This window comes from Anolis sagrei, chromosome 6 (assembly GCF_037176765.1).
Source record: "Anolis sagrei isolate rAnoSag1 chromosome 6, rAnoSag1.mat, whole genome shotgun sequence".
Lineage (NCBI taxonomy): Eukaryota > Metazoa > Chordata > Lepidosauria > Squamata > Dactyloidae > Anolis > Anolis sagrei.
The window spans coordinates 124844336-124860086 of NC_090026.1; the positions used below are offsets into that span (position 1 = coordinate 124844336).

The 15751-nt window shown below is 44.6% G+C and overlaps 1 protein-coding gene across 2 annotated transcripts in view; it reads left to right on the forward strand.

The window, feature by feature from the left end:
* The window catches only part of LOC132779008 (mitogen-activated protein kinase kinase kinase 3-like), a 121284-nt gene that overhangs the window by 96956 nt on the left and 8577 nt on the right, over positions 1 to 15751 (forward strand). Inside the window, exons 7-14 of one of the 2 annotated variants that reach the window (XM_060782634.2) lie at positions 2151 to 2262; positions 6764 to 6897; positions 7619 to 7692; positions 8637 to 8704; positions 10988 to 11080; positions 12181 to 12390; positions 13557 to 13705; positions 14131 to 14262. In XM_060782634.2, the coding sequence (XP_060638617.1) occupies positions 2151 to 2262; positions 6764 to 6897; positions 7619 to 7692; positions 8637 to 8704; positions 10988 to 11080; positions 12181 to 12390; positions 13557 to 13705; positions 14131 to 14262 (972 nt within the window). The remainder of the gene's footprint in view (positions 1 to 2150; positions 2263 to 6763; positions 6898 to 7618; positions 7693 to 8636; positions 8705 to 10987; positions 11081 to 12180; positions 12391 to 13556; positions 13706 to 14130; positions 14263 to 15751) is intronic. The other variant, XM_060782635.2, reaches the window with a different exon arrangement.

The following is a 15751-nucleotide window of genomic DNA, read 5'->3' on the forward strand; positions in this document are numbered from 1 at the left end:
AGCTGGCCACTTGGAGTGCTTCTGGTGTTGCCGCAATAAGGTGCTCCATTGTGTATGTGGCAGGGCTCAGGTTGCATTGCAGCAGGTGTTCTGTAGTTTGCTCTTCTCCGCACTCGCATGTTGTGGATTCCACTTTGTAGCCCCATTTCTGAAGGTTGGCTCTGCATCTCGTGGTGCCAGAGCACAGTCTATTCAGCGCCTTCCAAGTCACCCAGTCCTCTGTGTGCCCAGGGGGGAGTCTCTCCTTTGGTATCAGCCATCGATTGAGGCTCTGGGTTTGAGCTTGCCAGGTTTGGACTCTCGCTTGCTGAGGTGTTCCAGTGAGTGTCTCTGTAGATCTTAGAAAACTATTTCTAGATTTAAGTCATTGACGTGCTGGCTGACACCCAAACAAGGGATGAGCTGGAGATGTCACTGCCTTGGTCCTTTCACAATTGGCTGCTACTTCCCGGAGGATGTCAGGTGGTGCAATACCGGCTAAGCAGTGTAATTTCTCCAGTGGTTTAGGGTGCAGACACCCCATGATAATGCGGCATGTCTCATTAAGGGCCACATCCGCTGTTTTAGTGTGGTGAGATGTGTTCCACACTGGGCATGCGTACTCAGCAGCAGATGTCTTCACTATATCTGGTTGTGATCCCCAGGTTGTGCCAGTCAGCTTTCGTATGATGTTGTTTCTAGCACCCACTTTTTGCTTGATGTTCAGGCAGTGCTTCTTGTAGGTAAGAGCATGGTCCAGAGTGACTCCCATGTACTTGGGTGTGCTGCAATGCTCCAGTGGGATTCCTTCCCAGGTGATCCTCAGAGCTCGGGATGCTTGTCTGTTCTTGAGATGAAAAGCACATGTCTGTGTTTTAGATGGGTTGGGGATCAGCTGGTTTTCCCTGTAATAGGCAGTAAGAGCACCTAGAGCTTCGGAAAGCTTCTGTTCTACCGTCTCAAAGCTCCCTGCTTGAGCAGTAATGGCATGATCATCAGCATAGATGAAACTTTCTGTCCCTTCTGGCAGTGGCTTATCCCTATGCTAAGTCTATGAGACGCAAAAAATTAAGAGTCCCTCCCTGCAAGCACTATCTCAAGTAGATATTGACAATTTATTCACACTGTCATTACTTGCAGCCATAGCCGATGTAGCAAAGCAACCATGTTGGGGGGGGGGGGTGTTGAATGCTCTCATTAAGGAGGCCAGACTTGGTGGAGGTGGTTGACAGGGGCGGAGCTGCAGGCTATTGAAGGCTGCTCTGCCCCCCGCTGTGCTCTTTGCTTCAGCGTGACCTAAGAGGCAGGTTTCAACTCTCCCCCCCCCAAATTTTTTAAACCCCCCCCCCCGAAATTTTCAAAACTCCCCCCCCCCCAAATTTTCAACCCTCCCCGAAATTTTTTTCTGGCTACGGCCCTGCCACTGAGCTAAGCTCTCCATCAACTTTGGCACCGAGTTTTCCTGGCAGCATGTTGTGTTCCTTGAAATGAATCTATATAAATAAAAAAGTAATGTTCATTTGTAGGATTAACATAAGTAAAAAAGCACTGGACAAATTGACACCAAATTTGGACACAATACAACTATCAGGCCAACGAGTGACCATCACCCATAAAAACACTGAAAAACACAGCAGAAGACACTTAAAAAGCCAAAAAATAAAAAATACATTACAACACATGCGCAAAACCACATATATATACACAAACACACACATAAATTAAAGGTTGTCCCCTGACATTAAGTCCAGTCATGTCTGACTCTGGGGTGTGGTGCTCATCTCAATTTCTAAGCCGAAGAGCCGACGTTGTCTGTAGACACCTCCAAGGTCATGTGGCCGGTATAACTGCATGGAGCGCCGTTACCTTCCCACCTGAGCGGTACCTATTGATCTACTCACATTTGCATGTTTTCGAACTGCTAGGTTGGCAGAAGCTAGGGCTGACAGCGGAAGCTCACGCCACTCCCTGGAATCGAACCTGCGACCTTTTGATCAACAAGCTCAGCAGCTCAGTGCTTTAACCTACTGTGCCACCGGGGGCACACACACACAAAACACATATACACAGACTGGGCCACAGCAACGCGTGGCAGGGGACAGCTAGTAGGATATATCAGCAGTCCATCCCTATGGGAGATAACGGGACCTATTCTTTCCAACCATTTCTAGCCTCTGCAACCCAACAACAGCAAGCAGCACGAGATGAGGATATCCAAGTCAATGGGAGACATCATGGGGTCCCTGTACAAAGATGCGGAGAGGACACGGAAGCATTCAACGGGTGAGTGATGTGCAGCTGGGAGGCAAGTTGCAAGTCTCCCATATCGACATCAAGGATGCAAGTGAGGATTTGCATTAACAGGCCTCTCCTCGGAGCCTTGGCCAAAACAGATGGGCAAAGTGAGTCTGGAATGAGTTCAAGGGCAAAAAAGTGGTGCACATCAGGTCTAAAAGTATACAGTGCAGCAGCAGCATTGATGTTATGGATGGAAAACCCCAAGTAGAGGTATAGGTTTTCTTCTTATTAGGTGATCCCTCGTAGCTCGAGGATGATGGTCTTACAGATGTAGTTTCTTGGCGGTGGGTCTATAGGTGGCTGTGGAGCCCTATTCTTGATCCGCATGTTCTCCTGCAGTGAGGACATTGGTTTCCAGATGGAAGGTGGTTGGCTTGATGTGCCTTCCTCTTGGCACGTTTCTCTCTTTTGCCCTCCATTCGTACCTCTTCGAATTCTGCAGCACTGCTGGTCACAGCCGACCTCCAGTTAGAGTGCTCAACCGCTACTGGAGGTCCTAGTTCTCGGGGTCTATGCCACCGTTTTTGAGGTTGGCTTTAAATAGGGTTTATACCAGGCATGGGCAAACTTCAGCCCTCCAGGTGTTTTGGACTTTAACTCCCAGCCTATCGGCTATTAAGAAATGTAGGAGTCGAAGTCCAAACACCTGAAGGGCCAAAGTTTGCCCATGCCAGGTTTATACTATGCATGCTAGCTGATCTTCTGCCATTGCTACAGCCTTGGTCAACTCAGACGTTTCTGTCTGCAGAGTCAGGTAATCTAGTCTCAGCTTTATGGCCATATCTTCTGCAGCTGTTCTGTTGTAACTGGATCCTATTCACAGCCAATGTTCAGCACATAAAGACTGAACAGAGGAGCAGGAAAGAGGTGCTTCTTGAAATGTTTGTAACAGAAGAAAAGTGGTCCTCCAGGTCAGTTGAAAGGCCGAACAGGGCATAGGGTTACAGCCTGTGTTGGATGGGGTTACACTCTCCCAGAAGACACAGCTCTGCAGTTTGGAAGTGATAGTAGTCATGGTAGTCAAAGCTGTGCCGAACTGCATTCATTCTCCAGTGCAGATGCACCCTTCTGGCCAGGGAAGCCTTTGCACAGTTAAAACTTGTGTGCCAGCTGCACCTGTACCTTGGGAAGTCTGATCTGGCTACAGTGGTCTACACTCTGGTTACATCGCAAATAGACTACTGCAACGCACTCTACGTGGGGTTGCCTTTGAAGACTGTTCAGAAACTCCAACTAGTCCAAAGGGTGGTGGCCAGGTTACTCACTGAAGCGACATACAGGGAGCACACCACCCCTCTGTTATGTCAGCTCCACTGGCTGCCAGTCCACTTCCGAGCACAATTCAAAGTGCTGGTCTTGGCCTATAAAGCTCTATACAATTCCAACCCAGCTTACTTGTCCGAACATATCTCCCTCTACGTCCCGCCTTGGAATCTAAGATTGTCCAGGGAGGCCCTACTCTTGGTCCCCCCTTCTTTGCAAACTTGTTTGGTGGGGACGAGGGACAGGACCTTCTCGGTGGTGGCCCCCCGCCTGTGGAATGTGCTCCCTAGCAAAATTAGATCAGCTCCAACTCTCCAGGCATTCGGAGAATAATAATAATAATAATAATAATAATAATAATAATAATGTTTTTCAATGGTTTTTTTAACATAATGTTTTATATATTGTGTAATGTTGTATGTAATATGTTTTTATATATTATCGGCATTGAATTGCTGTCATTGTAAGCCGCCCTGAGTCTTCCCTCAGGGTTTGAGAAGGACTGGGTATAAATGTTGGAAATAAATAATAGTTTCTTCAGATCTGACGCCATGCAGTTCCCCAGCTTGTAAAATGTACGCTTGATGCAGGTCCTCTTATCCAAATAATTCCACTGGCACAGATCTTTGCTGCATTATTCATCCAGTTGGTGACAGACACCAAAGGGCTATACATCTCACATGTGTGTGTGTGTGTGTGTGTATATAGGAAAACCTTTTCTCCTTTATATTGCTCTTGAGAGTGTGCCCAGAATTTGGAAGGAGGGATCTGAATGACTGTTTCTGAGACAAAATGTGCCGGTCTGCTGTTACATTGAGTCTCTGCAGAGGCTCCTTGTACTCGAACAAAGTTTTAAGGTTTTGGCTGTTTTTCTTTGAACTGCCAACCCGTCTTCTCCCGTCGTCGCACCAGCAGACCATGGAATTTGGAGTGAATGTGAACTTATTGTTGGCAGAAGCCACGTGCCTCCCATTCTCCTGTAAAGAGGGAAGTGCTCCACATACAGTTCATGGAATCGCTGAAGTTTATTATAGCAGCATGCACCAAATTGCGGTGAGGAAGGCCTGTGATTTTGTTGTTGTTTATTCGTTCAGTCATTTCCGACTCTTCGTGACCTCATGGACCAGCCCACACCAGAGCTCCTTGTCAGCCGTGGCCACCCCCAGCTCCTTCAGAGTCAAGCCAGTAATTTCAAGGATGCCATCCATCCATCTTGCCCTTGGTTGGCCCTTCTTCCTTTTTCCTTCCATTTTCCCCAGCATAATTGTCTTCTCTACGCTCTCCTGTCTTCTTATGATGTGGCCAAAGTACTTCATCTTTGCCTCTAATATCCTTCCCTCCAATGAGCAGCCGGGCTTTATTTCCTGGAGTATGGACTGGTTGGATCTTCTTGTAGTCCAAGGCACTCTCGGCAATTTCCTACAACACCACAATTCAAATTTTTATGGTGACAAAGTCACCATAAAAAATAAGGGACTGGAAAGTAAACAACAACAACAAGACAATAAGAAAAAAACATACACTGCAGATGGATAGACTCAACCAGGAAAGCCATGGATGTCCTGAGTCTTCAGAAGCTGAGCAGAGCGTTGAAAGTCAGGGGCCATAGAAATCTCCCATTCATGGGGTTCCCATGAAGTCAAGATGATGAGTGGTATGGTTCTGCAAAGTGTCATGGCCACGGTAGTCCACGCTCTGGTTACAACCTTTATAGACTACTGCAACGCGCTTTACGTGGGGTTGCCTTTGAAGACTGTCCAGGAGCTTCAACTAGTACAACAAACAGCAGCCAGGTTGCTAACAGGAACGTCACTCAGGGAGCATACAACCCCCCTGTTGCGCCAGCTCCACTGGCTGCCGGTTTGCTACCGGGCCCAATTCAAAGTGCTGGCTTTGGCCTATAAAGCCCTAAACAGTCCTGGCCCAATTTACCTATCTGAACGTATCTTCCCTTACGAACCATCGAGAACTTTAAGATAATCTGGGAAGGCATTGCTCTTGGTCCCGTCTTCGTCACAAGTATGTTTGGCAGGGACGAGAGACAGGGCCTTCTCAGTGGTGGCCCCTCGGCTATGGAACACCCTACCTAGGGAGATGAGATCTGCTCCCTCACTCTTTACATTTCATAGGCAAGTAAAAACATGGCTGTTTGAGCAAGCGTTCACAAATGCAGAGTAGCTAATATAGGAAATTGAATGACTTGACAATGAAACTATTATTTATTTATTTATTCAAAACCTTTATACCCCGGTCTTCTCAACCTCTATAGAGGGACTCAGGCCAGCTTACAGCATAAATTAGTACACAAAAACAATTAAAAACATAATCACATCAAAAAGTTAAATACAACAGAATAAATACACAAACCAAGTCGCCAAGATAAAATCACGTTCATCTCAATCCGCCAGTGTGGTCAGTAGTTATTAGCTAATTGCTGAACTTCCCAATCATTCTGAGAATGCTATGTCCCAGAGCCAGGATTTCACTAGCTTTCTGAAGGTCAGGAGGGAAGGGGCAGAACTAATTTCCATCAGGAGAGAGTTCCACAACCGAGGAGCCACCACCGAGAAGGCCCTGTCTCTCGTCCCCACCAGACGCATTTGTGAAAGTGGTGGGACCGAGAGCAGGGCCCCTCCAGAAGATCTTAAGAACCTTGATGGTTCATAGGGGAGAATCCGTTTGGACAGGTAAACTGGGCCAGAACCGTTTAGGGTTTTGTAGGTCAAGACCAGCACTTTGAATTGTGCTCGGAAGCTAATTGGCAGCCAGCGGAGCTGGCGCAACAGAGGATTAGTATGCTCCCTGTACCCCGCTCCTGTTAGCACTCGTTGGACTAATTGCAGCTTCCAGGCAGTCTTCAGAGGCAACCCCACGTAGAGAGCGTTGCAGTAGTCTATACGGGATGTAACCAGAGCATGGACCACCATGGCCAAGTCAGACCGGATAAAACTTGATAATAAGGAGATGCTAATGATGTTGTTTTTATTGCTCTTGTGGTGTTTTATACTGTTTAATGTCTTAATTTATATTATGTTTTATGTGTACTGATTTGTTGGAAACTGCCTTGAGTCATTGATTGGCTGAGAAAGGTGGTATACAAATACAGCAAATAAATAAATAAATAATGCCTGCCCCTGCTTTGTGGAGTTATTTCCTTTGCAATTGACTTGTGTCAATTTCTCAATGACATCCTCAATCCCTCCTCTATCATGTCTTCTTGCAGGTTCCTTGCATACAGGACGAAGTTCTCCACCTCCCGGAAGCGTGCCTGAAGAGCAACAGCAGATCGCTCGGCAAGGTTCCTACACAAGTATCAATAGCGAAGGGGAGTTTATTCCCGAAACTATGGACCAAAATGTAAGTCTTAACAACTTAATGAGGGTATATTTGAGGGGAGCAGGCAGCAAGAGTTAAATGACTGGGTTCTAAATATCATAGGTCTTTGTATTGTCAAAGGCTTCCATGGCCAGAATCACTGGGTTGTTGTAGTTTTTTTCGGGCTATATGGCCATGTTCTAGAGGCATTCTCTCCTGACGTTTCACCTGTATCTATGGCAAACATCCTCAGAGGTTGTGAGGTCTGTTGGAACTAGGAAAATTGGTTTATATATCTGTGGAATCCATAAGCATGTGAACAACTTCAACATTAAGGAGGAAACCATGGAAATTAACAAAATCTGGCTACCAGTATTAAAAAACTCTAAAATTACAACAGCAAAACAACAGAGAGGAAACAATCAGGGACAGCTAATCACCTCTCAACAAAAGATTCCCCCAGGCACAAACAAGCCACACCAAAAAACTGCCAGGCCATCAAATGCTAATCAAGGTGGTCAGTTGAAGCATTCACACCTAGCTCCAACAGACAAGAGTTCTTTGTGCCACCCTGGTCATTCCACATATATATAAACCTCACTTGCCTAGTTTACAACAGACCTCACAAACTCTGAGGATGCTTGCCATAGATGCAGGTGAAATGTCAGGAGAGAATGCTATAATGTGCTTCTAGCAGTCAAAAATGAGATGCAATTGTTTCAAAATGTTTATGGGCCTTTCCATTTCTACTTCTTCTCCAAAGTTGCTGGAATCCTTCATCAGTCCAGATGGCTCCCTCTCAGGAAGCTGCCAGTCCTTGGACCGATCCGTAGACAGGTAAAGAAGGTCTTGTAGAGTCCATGAACTGGAATCCTTATGTGTTATTTGTTGGGATTCCATCTTCCAAAATCCTCATGGCTATAATGTCAGGAGTTTCTTAGAGGTGCCATCTGAAAAAGTAATGATTTGAAGCTCTGCAATGGAGCTTAAAGTTGATGGTGGACATGGTCATTATGGTGACATCCATCACTAGAGAAATGAGAGGTACACCAAGGGGTCTTCAGTTCAATTCTCATATGACAACCAGGCTGCTTCTCATCCATGATTTGACAAAGTCTAGTAGAAGAACCACAAGTGATGGTGTTTCCCCAGTAATATCACATCTTGCATTTGCCTTTGAAGACATGTAAGGGAAGAAGAAACAGAAATGGGATTCAGGCATCCCTTCCATAGCTAATACGTTGAGATGTTTGGATGAGCTATATGTTATAACTCCCATATCTGCAAGGAGTAAGTTCCTTGCTCTACTGTGGAAACACAAAAACACATATAGCAGTGAACTGTATTGAAATTAATGACTGCTGTTGGAAGTCTACCATAGAATTACACTGGAGGGTCTATCAAATGCTAACAAAGATTTCTAGGTCTTTCAGCATGACTCTATGGCCAACATCTGCTTGAAGCTTACCATATAATCTCACTGGATGAACTGAATGTGTATAGAGGGAACATCTTCCTAGTATTTCTAGTTCCTCCCTATAGTCAACTTCCAACTGAGGCATCCTATAGAATTGCACTGGAAGATTTCAGAAAACCCTAGACAGAACTTATTTGTGTAAGCGAAAGCCAGAGTCCTGAGCCTGTGGAATATCTGCAACAGGGGAATAATGTTGATATGCCTTACAAGTCTGTTGTATGTGAATTTCTTTGCATACTCTCAGAAGCACAGTAAAAGCAAGACTATTGCTGAACTTTTGTGTTGTTTCTGCTCCTTCCTGCAGCCCTCCCTTTAGCCAAACCCCTGTTTCGAGACGGAAGAGAGAAGCCAAAGATAGCCTTGAATGTCTAGGTAAGACTGTGGCCCAAAGGGAAGCTTGGAAGCTTCTTGAAAGCTTGGGATGCTTGAGAATGGCAAATCCAGAAGATGTCTTAATGTTTAGTGGAATCTCATGTCCTCTAGTTCTGCCTAAAGATTAGGAAGGGCTTTTCAACAGTGGAATATGATGGAACTGTGATGGAGACTCCTTCTCCGGACGGTTTTAAACTAGTGTTTCTCAACCTTCCTAATGCCACTGCCCCTTAATAGAATCATAGAATCAAAGAGTTGGAAGAGACTTCATGGGCCATCCAGTCCAACCCCCTGCCAAGAAGCAAGAATATTGCATTCAAATCACCCCTGACAGATGGCCATCCTGCCTGTGTTTAAAAGCTTCCAAAGAAGGAGCCTCCACCACACTTCGGGGCAGAGAGTTCCACTGCTGAACGGCTCTCACAATCAAAAAGTTCTTCCTCATGTTCAGATGGAATCTCCTTTCTTGTAGTTTGAAGCCATTGTTCCGCATCCTAGTCTCCAGGGAAGCAGAAAACAAGCTTGCTCCCTCCTCTCACATGACTATGACTTCCTCTCACATATTTATACATGTTGTGGTGGCCACCAACCAGAAAATTATTTTCATAACTATAATTTTTCTAATGAATCATAATGTAAATATTTCATACGTTGGATGTATTTTCATTCACTGGACCAAATTTGGCACAAATACCTATTGTTTTGTTATTGTTATTTTTAAAGCTAATTGTATTGTTTTGATCTGCTTCTGTGAACCGCTCCGAGCCAAATTGGGAGTAGCGGTATACAAGTTAAATAAATAAATAAATAATATGCCCAAATTTGAATACTGGTGGGGTTGAGGGGGATTGATTTTGTCATTTGGGGGTTGTCGTTGCTGGGATTTATAGTTCACCTACAATCAAAGAGCATTCTGAACTCCACCAACAATGGAATTGAACCAATCTTGGCACACAGAACTCCCATGACCAAGAGAAAATACTGGAAGGATCTGGTTGGCATTGACCTTAAGTTTTGGAGTTGTAGTTCACCTACATCCAGAGAGCACTGTGCACTCAAACAATTATGGTTCTGGACCATACTTGGCATGAATACTCAATATACCCAAATGTGAACACTGGTAGACTTTGGGGGTAAATAGACCTTGACATTTGGGAGTTTTCATTGCTGGGATTTATAGTTCACTCACAATCAAAGAGCATTCTGAACCCCACCAAGGATAGAATTGGGCCAAACTTCCCACACAGAACCCCCATGACCAACAGAAAATGCTGTGCTTTCTGATGGTCTTTGGTGACACCTCTGACACCTTTTCACGACCCCCCACCCAGGGATCCTGACCTCCAGGTTGAGAAACACTGTTTTAAGTTGAGGCAAAATTGCCATTTGTTGGGAGGTCTTGGATTGTGTCTTCTACTTGGTAGATTGGGGTTGGACCAGATGATCCTTGGGGTCTCCTCCAGCTCCACGATTCCAAATCTCCAATCACCATGTATATTATCCCATGGTTTTGCACTTCATAGCAGTGGAAGCAAATGTTACCTAACATCTAGGAGTGAAAGAGTTTAGGTAAAGCATGAAGCTTCAATATTGGGCTGTTGATACCAAAGAATGAATATTTAAGGACTTCATATAAAACATGCAGCTCTCTTTCTCTGCTTGGAGACTTTTGCTGAAGCATACATGTGCGGCGGGTGAAATCATGGAAAATTTCATCATTGTTATATTGTAATGACCTATGCTCTTAAAAAATGAATACATGGCCAGGGGCCCAGAGGATGAAAAGACAATGTTTGGCTTGATGCAATGTTGCTGGGCCAAATCATGGAGAGGAACTGCAAATAAGGTCATGTGGATGTGCAGAGGTTTAATGGGGTTGCAATGCTCAGGCTCTTCTGTAAAAGAGTTTCTTCTGGAGCTCAAACATGTGGCTCACTTTGTGGTTCTTGGGGTGGTCGAGTCAAAGGCACACAACCACAAAAAGTCCTCTGAAAGTTGTCTTTCAAAGTGGTGGTTCTGCATTTATTTCAGTCTGAATCGAGAATGGGCAAACTTGGACCCTCCAGGTGTTTTGGACTTCAACTCCCACAATTCCTAACAGCCGGTAGGCTGTTAGGAATTGTGGGAGTTGAAGTCCAAAACACCTGGAGGGCCCAGGTTTGGTTTAAATCTTGGTTGGGTTCCTCCATCGTTATATTGTGGTTCATATCTTTGTGTAGACAGTGAAGCAGGCAAGATTCCTTGTTTATTTCCTCAGTGTTTACCTTGTTTGTCTTTCCCCAGATTTCGATATCCCGTTTTGTGACAGATTTGGGAAAGGAGGTACCTTCCCAAGGCAGTATCACCTCTCCCAGACTCGCAAGGACTACAATGACGGTAAGCCTGTTGTTTCAGGAAAAGCTTCAACAGAGATTGTGCCTTGGATAGGAATTTGTGAGAGAGCAATTTAGCTGTGCGTTGTCTCACTGTAGATCACATGGATGCAATGGATTCCAATTTTGAAGGGATATAATTGATTGATATCATATTCTTTGGAACTTTGGAACTCAATGCTGCTTTGGTTATCTCCAATCATAGCTGCAACAGAGGAGCAAATATGCAAGAAACACTTAGGGAGAGAAATGTGGAACAAATCTAGTTGGTTCATGTGTCACGGATAGTGTGGATGAGGGATTGGATGTGGAACTAGAACCTGGTCAAGAACAACAACTCCCTCAGCCATAGCCAGAAGCAACAACTACTCAGCAGGCTTATTTATTTATCGTGTCAGGGGCAACCAGACCATTGTATTACATTTCTAACAGATAAAAAACCCACAAAGTTTGCAAACTTGGTAGTTGATTAAATGTCCTTTGACCAGTATCTGGCCACTTGGAGTGCTTCTGGTGTTGTTATAAGAGGGTCCTCCCATGTGCATGTGGCAGGGCTCAGGTTGCATTGCAGCAGGTGGTCAGTGGTTTGCTCTTCTCCACACTCGCATGTCGAGGATTCCACTTTGTAGCCCCATTTCTGAAGGTTGGCTCTGCGTCTCGTGGTGCCAGAGCACAGTCTGTTCAGCGCCTTCCAAGTCGCCCAGTCTTCTGCGTGCCCAGGGGGGAGTCTCTCATTTGGTATCAGCCATTGATTGAGGTTCTGGGTTTGAGCCTGCCACTTTTGGACTCTCGCTTGCTAGGGTGTTCCAGCCCCAGGCAAGGTAGTCAGTTGAAACATTCACACCTAGCTCCAGCAGACACCCTGGTCACCCTGGTCATTCCACAGATATATAAACCCTTTTTCCTAGTTCCAACAGACCTCACTACCTCTGAGGATACTTGCCATAGATGCAGGTGAAACGTCAGGAGAGAATGCCTCTACACCATGGCCATATAGCCTGAAAAAACTTACAACAACCCACCAACTTAGAGCAATGTTAGCAGCATAGGCAGTCCACTTCCTCCATCTCTGATTCAGGTCATATTTCTTCACTATTTTCAAAGGCCGAAGGACCTTTCCTAGAAGTTATGTTCCTCCACAAAACCAGTTCCAGCTTCTGCCGTCTAGTCGAACAAAGAGCTACAATGGAGACAAGCTTGTCACCTTGCGGTACGAGGAGCGCGGAGGCAACAAGTGGTGGCACAACTGCGACAAAATCTTCCAAGGCTTCGGCTCTTCCCCTGACAAGACCAGGAACAGTAGGTTACCTCCTGGTGGGTTTCCATTGGGTGTCTGGATCTGAATGGAGATTTTATTACAATAGGAGTCAGTATGTCTTGAGTTTGATTCAGAGATAGAAAATTTGATGTTGGCTGGGAGGAGGTCTGATGGGCTCTTCAGACAAATTGGCATATGGAAATACTTCTTGATGGGGTATTGAATGTGATGTTTACCACGAAGTCCATATTAGGTCCCTGCATGGATACTATTAAAAGTGTCCCAAGTTGCCATTGCACACTTAATATAGGACTTTATCACACCAGCCTGTTGCTTTGCAGAAATAGCATTGTTGAAGCGAGTGGAAACATTCCAGAATAACTCACTATCACACCTCTTCAGTTGCGCTATGGCAATGCTTTGGCAATGTATAGTTAGTTCTGTGATCGCTCAACCATCTTCCTTCACAGCATATGTGTGATTGTGCAATTAAGGAAAAGCAATAAAATAAAAAAGGAGAGAAATATAAAATAAAAGCACATTTGGGTGTGTGTGTGTGTAAAGCTCTTATCTCTCTTATCATGCATGCTGGAATATCACAACCGCAGTGAAATGGGCTTATTGCACCAGAGGCAATATTGGAAAAACAGCAATATTGGGAGTAATCGATGAGTTTTTCCTGTCAATGAAAAGAGGCACTTCACTAATGATTGAAATGCAAAGCGGAAACAGGAGAGACATAACTTGGTTTGATATGTCCAATGCAAATACAGTATCATTCTGTTTTAATTGCAATTTACTGCCTTTGTGCAATAAAGTCCACAGTTAGACTTCACTTTGTAGCCTATCAGATTATTCTAGTTGAACTGCAGAAAAGCAATGAAAGGGATCGGGGATGATTTTACTGCTGCTTTTAGTTTCAAAGCTTGTAGAAGAGACACAAATCTTGTACAATAAAGATCTATTTCTGCAATCGTTTGCTATGTAAACAAACTGCTTAAGATTCCCTCTTTGGTCTCACCCAATTACGGGGAGACAATGCTATCAGAAATGAGTGAAAGGTAGGGTATAAATCCAATTAATGAAAGCCATGAGGACTAGAATTTTTTTAAAAAAAACAGCTGTATTTGGGAGATTTTGGAACTTTGGATTTTTATACGATTTTTTTTTGTAGGTCTGTGTATTTGTGCTTTTGCTGAGCATGTCTTTCCTTGTCCCATAGCATTGCAAGCACCCGTGAATTGGAGGCTTGGGAAATTATTGGGCCGAGGCGCCTTTGGAGAAGTCTACCTCTGCTACGATGTTGACACCGGACGGGAACTCTCCGTAAAGCAGGTGCCTTTCGATCCTGACAGCCAAGAGACGAGCAAAGTGAGTACTGGCAAGGGGCAGAAGATGGTCAATGTATTGTCGAAGGCTTTCATGGCTGGAATCACTGGGTTGTCGTAGGGTTTTTTGGGCTATATGGCCATTTTCTAGAGGCATTCTCTCCTGACGTTTTGCCTGCATCTATGGCAAGCATCCATAGATTAGAGCTCACTACCTCTGAGGATGCTTGCCATAGATGCAGGCGAAATGTCAGGAGAGAATGCCTCTAGAACATGGCCATATAGCCCAAAAAAACCTACAACAACCCAAAAGGCAGAAGTGTTTGCAAAAGGTAGCCAAAATCATTTCTGTTCAAAATAGTAAATCGCATTGAGTCCCACTTTTTTAGCCTATGTTTGGCAAGCCATACTTCTTGCACAAAAATGCCCATGCCCACAACTCTTCCTTTTTTCCTCTTTTTATTGCAGGAGGTGAACGCTTTAGAATGTGAGATCCAGCTGCTCAAAACCCTCCGCCATGAGAGGATCGTTCAGTATTATGGCTGCTTGCGGGACGCCGAGGAGAGGAAACTGTCCATCTTTGTAGAATATATGCCAGGGGTAAGTTCAGATTAGGAGCCAACGGTGGCGTAGTGGGTTAAACAGCTGAACTGCTGAACTTGCTGATCGAAAGGTCACAGGTTCGAATCTGGGGAGCGGCATGAGTTCCCATTGTTAGCCCCAGCTTCTGGCAACCTCGCAGTTTGAAAACATGCAAATGTGAGTAGATCAATAGGTACTGCTCCAGCGTAGATAACCAGGGAAGGTAACAGTGCTCCATGCAGTCATGCTGACCACATGATCTAGGAGGTATCTATGGACAGCGCTGGCTCTTGGGCTTAGATGAGCACCACACCCTAGAGTTGGACACGACTAGACTTATTGCCAGGGGGAAACCTTTACCTTTACCTTTAAGTTCAGACATGTAGGGATTCTTGTAAAGGGGCGGCACTTTTTAAAAGACTACGCACAAATAAGACAGCCAGCCCACTATATTCATGGAATCGGTATCCATGGATCCAACCTTCCATGGCTTGAAAGGGTTCCACATACCAAAAAAAATCAAGGGACACAAATGTACTACAATGCTGTATATACATTCCCTGGGGTTAAGGGCATAGCACTCCTGCAGAAGCTTCTCTAGATATTGTCAAAGGCTTTCATGGCCAAAATCACTGGGTTGCTGTGAATTCTTTGGGCTGTATGGCAATATTCCAGTAGCATTCTCTCCTGACGTTTCACCTGCATCTGTGTCTGGCATCTTCAGAGGTTCTGTTGGCATGAAGCAAGTGGAATGTTTATATAATGTTGAGAGTGGAAGAGAGAAGCTTTCTCTATTTAAAGCAGAGGTTCCCAACTCAAGACAAGAAACAATCATGAACACCTAATCACCTCTCAACATAAGCATTTCCCAGGCAGTAACAAGTCACACCTAAAAAACTGTCAGGCCATCAAATGCTAATCAAGGTGGCCAATTGAAACATTCACACCTAGCTCCAACAGACAAGACTTCTTTCTCTCACCCTGGACCTTCTACAGATATATAAAACCAACAAACCTCACAACCTCTGAGGATGCTTGCCACAGATGCAGGCGAAACGTCAGGAAAGAATGATTCTAGAACATAGCCATACAGCCCAAAAACCGACAACAAACCATACGTATTAAATTATTAAAATAATAGTATGGATATATAACTAAAAGTAAACAAATAATATTATTGACATGATACTGACACAAACATCTGTATTGTAGAATTAATATTGACATAATATTATGACGAGTTTCCGGAAGGAGATGACACAACTGTATTTGAATAAATGTGCAGAATTTGTACATGTATCCATGTAGATCAGTGTTTCTCAACCTGGGGGTCGGGACCCCTATGGGGGTCGCGAGGGGGTGTCAGAGGGGTCACCAAAGACCATCAGAAAACATAGTATTTTCTCTTTGTCATGGGTGTTCTGCGTGGGAAGTTTGGTCCAATTCTATCATTGGTGGGGTTCAGAATGTTATTTCATTGTGGGTGAACTATGAATCCCAACAACTA